This window comes from Entelurus aequoreus, linkage group LG26 (genome assembly GCF_033978785.1).
Source record: "Entelurus aequoreus isolate RoL-2023_Sb linkage group LG26, RoL_Eaeq_v1.1, whole genome shotgun sequence".
NCBI lineage: Eukaryota > Metazoa > Chordata > Actinopteri > Syngnathiformes > Syngnathidae > Entelurus > Entelurus aequoreus.
This window is the reverse complement of record NC_084756.1, coordinates 7,916,290-7,925,272: the sequence shown is the minus strand read 5'-3', so window position 1 is coordinate 7,925,272 and position 8,983 is coordinate 7,916,290. Positions and strand designations below refer to the sequence as shown.

Here is an 8,983-nt window from a genome sequence, read left to right as displayed (position 1 = left end):
TGGACTTGGTCTTGGCATGGTGTGTCTTGGCATGGGGGGTCTTGGACTTGGTCTTGGCATGGTGTGTCTTGGTCTTGGCGTGGAGCTGCGACTGGCGGCACTGGGCGTAGTGGAGCTGCGACTGGCGGCACTGGGCGTCGTGTAGCTGCGACTGGTGGCACTGGGCGTCGTGGAGCTGCGACTGGCGGCACTGGGCGTCGTGGAGCTGCGACTGGCGGCACTGGGCGTCGTGGAGCTGCGACTGGCGGCACTGGGCGTCGTGGAGCTGCGACTGGCGGCACTGGGCGTCGTGGAGCTGCGACTGGCGGCACTTGGCGGTGTGGAGCTGCGACTGGCGGCACTTGGCGGCGTGGAGCTGCGACTGGCGGCACTGGGCGTCGTGGAGCTGCGACTGGCGGCACTGGGCGTCGTGGAGCTGCGACTGGCGGCACTGGGCGTCGTGGAGCTGCGACTGGCGGCACTGGGCGTCGTGGAGCTGCGACTGGCGGCACTGGGCGTCGTGGAGCTGCGACTGGCGGCACTTGGCGGCGTGGAGCTGCGACTGGCGGCACTTGGCGGCGTGGAGCAGGTAGCGGAACTTGGCGTGGAGCAGGTAGCGGAAATTGGCTTGGAGCTACCACGGGTGGCGCTTGGCGTGGAGTTGCGACTGGTGGCGCTTGGCGTGGAGCTGCGACTGGTGGCGCTTGGCGTGGAGCTGCGACTGGTGGCGCTTGGCGTGGAGCTGCGACTGGTGGCGCTTGGCGTGGAGCTGTGACTGGTGGCGCTTGGCGTGGTGGAGCTTGGCGTGGAGCTGGTGGAGGTGGCCTAGCTGGAGGCTGTGGCTTGGCAGGTCGAAAGACTGGTGGTGGCGGCCGTGCTGGTGGCTGTGGCTTGGCAGGTCGAAAGACAGGTGGTGGTGGCCGAGCTGGTGGCTGTGGCTTGGCGTGATGAAAGACTGGTGGTGGTGGTCGTGCTGGAGGCTGTGGCTTGGCGTGATGATGCTGAGCCACCCCACCTGAACAATTCCCAGCCCTAGCCCCCCCCTCAAGGAGCGGATACCAGACGCGCGCCCTGCGGTCTGGAATCGTTTCTTTGGGTGGGTGGAGGGTGGTCAGGAGGGGGGGCAGAATCCTCCCCTCCAAACTGTCCAAAAAGTCTTTCTTTCCCCCCCACCTGGGCTTTTGTGGGTGAAAAAAAAATTGTGACTTGGGCGTGGCTTGAGTCCTGGGGGGCGGGGCATGGAATTTGGGTGGCTTGGATTGACAGGATAAAGAATTTGGAAAAAAAATCTCCAGGTCTGTGGCGTGCTCCTTGAGCTGCCAGGCTGGTTGTCTTCTATTTCCGCCCGGAGGGGGTGGAGCCCGCAGGAGTGGTGCATCCTGTCCACTCGCGGAAGTCTTTCCTTGGCAACGTTTCCGGGGCGGGAGTGACGCGCCGATCGGCACCAGCTTGCCTCCGGGCCCCCACATCATCCCACTGCGCTCCCTGGGGGAAAAGCGCAGTGTTTCCGCTTCCATAGCGCGCAGGATTTCCCACGCTCCCTCGTCCAACTTTTTTGCGGGAAAACGTTCTTGTGCTGGCGACATTCTGTCATGATGTGGACTATGGCGGGTTCGTTTTTCCGAGATGCAATAATAGTTGGAGGGGACATGGCTTGAAGTTAAGGACATATTTATTTTTTACTATAACAAAAGGAACAAACTAAAGGCGCGCACAAGGCGGAGGTACAAACTTGACTATGAAACAAAAACTTGCACGTGGGCAAAAAACTAAGGACATGAACAAAAGTCGCTAACTGTGGCATGAATAGAAAAAACTTACTTGATAAGGCATGAAGTGCGCAGAGGTGAACAGAGTGATGTCGCCAGGCCGACTGCCTGGCAACAATGGCCTTAAATACTGACATGATTAGTGAAAACGTGAGACAGTTGCGTGACATGAGGATGTGAAACAGGTGCGTGACAAGACAGGTGAAAACTAATGGGTGACCATGAAAACCAAACCAAACAAGGAAGTGCAACCAGGAACTAAAAAAAGAGCCCAAAACCCAAGCAAAACAAAAACATGATTAACACAGACATGACAGTAATAGCTGCAAAAAGTGGTGTATATGTATATATATAGATATACATATATATATATATATATATATATATATATATATATATATATATATATATATATATATATATATATATATATATATATATATATATATATATATATATACACATATGTATGTATATATATATATATATATATATATATATATATATATATATATATATATATATATATATATATATATATATATATATATATATATATATATATATATATATATATATACACATATGTATGTATATATATATATATATATATATATATATATATATATATATATATATATATATATATATATATATACACATATGTATGTATATATATATATATATATATATATATATATATATATATATATATATATATATATATATATATATATATATATATATATATATATATATATATATATATGTTTATGTGTATATATATATCGGATTAGAGGGTGGTTGAAGTGCTCTCCATTGCGTTTCTACATGTGCTGCCTGCAGCTCTTAGGCTATTATTAACATTTTTAGTCTGAAGACGTAACGATGTATGTTGTATCTTTCCCCATTTATGTCAGCACATACAAATGTGCAGTGATGTGAAGATAACACGGATATAAGTCACACTTTTCTACTTCCAAGTGTTCATTGTGTTAAAATAAGCATTTAGCATTTCATTTGTGTCCAAAACGTACTGAGTAGTGGCATCACAACTAACTGGGGGAAAAAAAATGTTTTATATATATATATATATATATATATATATATATATATATATATATATATATATATATATATATATATATATATATATATATATATATATATATATATATATATATATATATATATATATATATATATATATATATATATATATATATATATATATATATATATATATTCACACGCAAATTCTCCCGATTTTTTTATATATATATATATATATATATATATATATATATATATATATATATATATATATATATATATATATATATATATATATTATTTATATATATATATATTCACACGCAAATTCTCCCGATTTTTTTTTTTCCCAGTTAGTTGTGATGTCACTACTCAGTACGTTTTGGACACAAATGAAATGCTGAATTCTTAGTTTAACACAATGGACATGTGGAAGTAGAAAAGTGTGACTTGTGTCCGTGTTATCTTCACGTCACTCCACATCTGTATGTGCTGACATAAATGGGGAATGATACGTGTCTTGGGTCCGACATGCATCGTTACGTCTTCAGACTAAAAATGTTAATAATAGCCTAAGAGCTTCAGGTAGCGCATGTAGAAACGCAATGGATAGCACTTCAACCACCCTCTAATCCGATGGATGGATGCAGGTACGACAGAGGAGAATTCATGAAGTTTAGCCAACTATGGTTACGCATTACTTGAGCTTCAGATTATTCTAATATCAAATCAATTGCTCTTTTTCTTTGAAGATGAAGTGCTGGGTCGCAACTCCAAACTCGAAATGAGGTGTCCCCGCTTCCCCGAGCCTCTACCACTGCAGCATCCCATTCCCAGTCTGAAAGATGCTCTGGAAAAGGTAGGATGAGGTTTTTATACCAGCGGCTGTGTCTTCCCTTGTTGGTACTTGTGTTTGGGCAAGCTGTTTCTTTTCTGGTGCTAGAATAGGGCAAGAGTTTTGTACGGGGGAAACAATGATGAAACTAGTCCATATATTTATCGATAGACACGTAATCAATATCAATTAAAAAATGTGTTTGATAATACTTTATATATAAATATATGTATGTATGTAATTAAATAAGAATAATTACATTTTTGTCCTCAAAATTCTACACACAATACCCCAAATGACGACGTGAAACTATTTTTTTTCTTGCAAATGTATTAAAAACATAAAAATAGGAACTAACATGTACATAAGCATTTTAAATTGTTATTTGACTAATTGTATTGTTTTTATTTTTGGTGTCTGTGTTTTGGAAATTGTGATGTTTCATTGTACTTCCGTGTTTTTGTTTTGGGACGACAGATGTGAACTAGCAAATGTGCTATAATGTGGCTCTTTTACAATCTGTAAATCAGATTGTTCATCAATGTGCATTGTCCTGAATAAACAACTCTCTCAGAATTCACACCAGGGTGTCAAAGTCATTTTAGTTCAGGGGCCACATGGAAAAAAATCTACTCCCAAGTGGGTAAAATCATGGCATGATAACTTAAGAATAAAGACAACTTTAGATTGTTTTCTTTGTTTAAAAACAGACCATTCTGAAAATGTTTTTGTTTACACTTACATGTTCCAGTTAATAGTATTCTATCTTCATTTGTCGTCATTTATACTTCCTGAATAAACGTGAATGTGATAATACAATTTTAAAATGCTCCCATTGGTGTTCATTTCAAGTCTATCAGAAGCTGACATTAATAATAATATTAAAGTAAATTTTAATCTACAACAAAACTTGTCGATTTGGACTCATTTCATGAATCACACATGAAGTTAGAAGGGGATACATATTATTTCAGCATATTTATGTGCGGCCACAAAATGTGCCCCAAGTCATAAGTACAACATGAATGTAGAGATGATCAAAACTTCCATATACGGTAATGCAGTATAAAATCAACAACTTCCATATACGGTAATGCAGTATAAAATCAACAACTTCCATACACAGTAATGCAGTATAAAAACAACAACTTCCATATACGGTAATGCAGTATAAAAACAACAACTTCCATATACGGTAATGCAGTATAAAAACAACAACTTCCCTATACGGTAATGCAGTATAAAATCAACAACTTCCATACACAGTAATGCAGTATAAAAACAACAACTTCCATATACGGTAATGCAGTATAAAAACAACAACTTCCATATACGGTAATGCAGTATAAAAACAACAACTTCCATATACGGTAATGCAGTATAAAATCAACAACTTCCATACACAGTAATGCAGTATAAAAACAACAACTTCCATATACGGTAATGCAGTATAAAAACAACAACTTCCATATACGGTAATGCAGTATAAAAACAACAACTTCCATATACGGTAATGCAGTATAAAAACAACAACTTCCATATACGGTAATGCAGTATAAAATCAACAACTTCCATACACAGTAATGCAGTATAAAAACAACAACTTCCATATACGGTAATGCAGTATAAAAACAACAACTTCCATATACGGTAATGCAGTATAAAAACAACAACTTCCATATACGGTAATGCAGTATAAAATCAACAACTTCCATATACAGTAATGCAGTATAAAAACAACAACTTCCATATACGGTAATGCAGTATAAAAACAACAACTTCCATATACGGTAATGCAGTATAAAAACAACAACTTCCATATACGGTAATGCAGTATAAAAACAACAACTTCCATATACGGTAATGCAGTATAAAATCAACAACTTCCATATACAGTAATGCAGTATAAAATCAACAACTTCCATACACAGTAATGCAGTATAAAATCAACAACTTCCATACACAGTAATGCAGTATAAAAACAACAACTTCCATATACGGTAATGCAGTATAAAAACAACAACTTCCATATACGGCAGGGGTGTCAAACTCAAATAAAGAGTGGGCCAAAATTTAAAACTGAACAAAGCCGCGGGCCAAGGTTGAACAAACTAACCTTTTAATAGGGACCCAAACAAGTTTTGCATTGAATATTGAACAAGCAAGGCTTATATAACTTTATAGTGACATGCAGAATCGAGTTTCAAATAATAATAATAATAATAATTAAAAAATATCAATGGCATATCAAATACAATTTAAATAAAAATGTAATGCCTCTTTTCTATTTGCAGCCTTCTGAGGTAAATATCAACATTAACTTTTTCCACAGGCTAATGAATTTGAAAATAAAATAACAATGAATAAACCAACCATTCAGGACTTTAAACTGCTCAGTTTGCAACACAATAATCTAATCTGATGTGCCCAAGCCAGATACCTGCCATCTTTTCTTGGATGCTAGTTCATTATATGTCGGGACTCAGGCTTTGAGCTGAGGCAACCTTTATTATCCAACCAAGGTGTTCATCAGTCAGACGTATCCTGTGAGACGTTTTCCTCATCTTCATTGAGGAGAAAAGTTGCTCACGTAGATAAGTGCTGAAGAACATGGAGAGCAATTGAGCAGCTTGGGTGATGCATTGTGTCAGGGATGAATTGTGGAAATTGTGCGGCGCCAACAGCATCATACTTTGACTTCAGCGTGTCATCACACTGGAGTTCAATCAGCTCCATTTGGAGGTTAGTTGGTGCTTTTTCCACATCAACTGCCAAGGGATTACTAAGCAGTTCAAATCTACATTTCTGACCATCAAAGTCGCCAAATGGCCGGCTAAACTCAGCGCCGAGTACACTGAGTTTTTCAGCAAACTGTGCGCACACGGCGGTAGAGCATACTTGCCAGCCCACCCGGATTTCCCAGGAATTTCCCCTCCCGAAAATCTCCCGGGGCAACCATTTTCTCGTATTCCACCCGGACCACAGTCTTGGGGGCGAGCCTTAAAGGCACTGCCTTTAACGTCCTCTACGAGCTGTCGTCACGTCAACAGCCATACAGGTCACACTGAGGGTGACCGTATAAACAACTTTAACACTGTTACAAATATGCGCCACCCTGTGAACCCACACCAAACAAGAATGACAAACACATTTCGGGAGAACATCCGCACCGTAACACAACAGAACAAATACCCAGAACCCTTTGCAGCACTAACTCTTCCGGGACGCTACAAGGTGTGTGTGTGTGTGGGGGGGGCTGCAAAGGATTCTGGGTATTTGTTTATGTTGGGTATTTGTTTATGTTGTGTTACGGTGCGGATGTTCTCCCGAAATGTGTTTGTCATTCTTGTTTGGTGTGGGTTCACAGTGTGGCGCATATTTGTAACAGTGTTAAAGTTATTTATACGGTCACCCTCAGTGTAACCTGTATGGCTGTTAAACAAGTATGCGTTGCATTCAATTGTGTTGGTGCGTGCAGAAGCCGCACATGTTATGTGACTGAGCCAGCACGTCGTTGGACTGGATGGAAAGCGGACGTGATGACAGCTCGGGGCAGATTTTCCGGAGGGGAACTGAAATTTGGGAGTCTCCCGGGAGGATTGACAAGTATGAGAATTAGCGGTGAATGCGGTGTTACCGCGGCACCGCCGCTGTATATAATCGGCGGGCCAGCTTTAGTGTTAATTTGATATTGCCTAAAGGGCCAAATTAAATTACACGGTGGGCCAAATTTGGCCCACGGGCCAGAGTTTGACACCCATGATATACGGTAATGCAGTATAAAACCAACAACTTCCTTATACAGTAATGAAGTATAAAACCAACAACTTCCATATACGGTAATGCAGTACAAAAACAACAACTTCCTTATACAGTAATGTAGCATAAAAACAACAACGTCCATATATATGGTAATGCCGTATAAAAACAATAACTTCTATATATGGTAATGCAGTATAAAAACAAAAACTTCCATTTATGATAATGCAGTATAAAAACAAAAACTTCTATATATGGTAATGCAGTATAAAAACAAAAACTTCCATTTATGATAATGCAGTATAAAAACAACAACTTCTATATACAGTAATGTAGTATAAAAACAACAACGTCCATATACGGTAATGCAGTATAAAAACAAAAACTTCCATTTATGATAATGCAGTACAAAAACAACAACTTCCATATACAGTAATGCAGTATAAAAACAACAACTTCCATATACAGTAATGCAGTATAAAAACAACAACTTCCATACACGGTAATGCAGTATAAAAACAATAACTTTTCCTTGTGGATGTCTCAAGAAGGGTAGAAATACAAGAAAACACACACGTGCACACACACGTGCACACACACACACACACACACACTCACTCACACACACACGCGCACACACGCACACACACTTTGTATTTGTTATCTTCTTAAGACCTTTTTAGGACCACCCTTTCTAGATCTATTATATATATATATATATATATATATATATATATATATATATATATATATATATATATATATATATATATATATATATGACATTAATAATATATACATACTATGCATATATAAAAAAGCTGGTTGTGAAAAATTAGTTGGAATTTCACAAGAAAAAGGTCACATTTCACAAGAAAAACTTAGAATGTTGGCAGTATTATAATAAAAGTCGTCATTTTACTTAACGCAAGTCAAAATTTTAGAAGAAAAACTGAACATTTGTGCAATATTATGATAAAAATTGGAATTTTACTCAATAACAGTCGCAATTTTACAAGAAAAGCTTAAAATGTTGGCAATTTTAATAAAAGAGTCATAATTTTACTTGACAAAAGTCACAATTTCTTAAGAAAACTTTAACATTTCGGCAATATTATAATGATAATCGGAATTCTACTTGGCAGAATTATGACAAAAGTCATCATTTTACTCAAAAAATGTCACTATTTTGCAAGAACAACAAAAAAATTGGCAATATTGTGATAAAAGTCAAAATTTTATGACAAATGTTACCCCTTTGCAATGAAAAGTAATCATTTTACATAAAAAAGTAATCATTTTAGGAGAAAATGTTGCAATATTACAGAAACAGAAAAAATACATGAAATTGTTCCCAATTTTATAAGAAAAAAGTTGATATATTGTGAGAAAAAGACTGCTTTTAGTTTATTTTATTTTTTTAAAATTTGTTTTGTTTGTAATTGTTTTTTAATCTTCATAATTTACTTCAAGTTATCACAGTATGTCTCTATATAGATATTTATTTCATTTTTGTAATAAATTTTGGCCAGAGGGGGCACATTTCAATATCTTATACACACTTGTTATTACATATGTTGGCCAGAAG

General features: G+C 38.2%; 1 protein-coding gene across 3 annotated transcripts in view; it reads left to right on the top strand.

The window, feature by feature from the left end:
* The window catches only part of lactbl1b (lactamase, beta-like 1b), a 56,616-nt gene that overhangs the window by 29,137 nt on the left and 18,496 nt on the right, over positions 1-8,983 (top strand). For all 3 annotated transcript variants that reach the window (XM_062037728.1, XM_062037729.1, XM_062037730.1), the window contains one exon: positions 3,554-3,660. In XM_062037728.1, the coding sequence (XP_061893712.1) occupies positions 3,554-3,660 (107 nt within the window). The remainder of the gene's footprint in view (positions 1-3,553; positions 3,661-8,983) is intronic.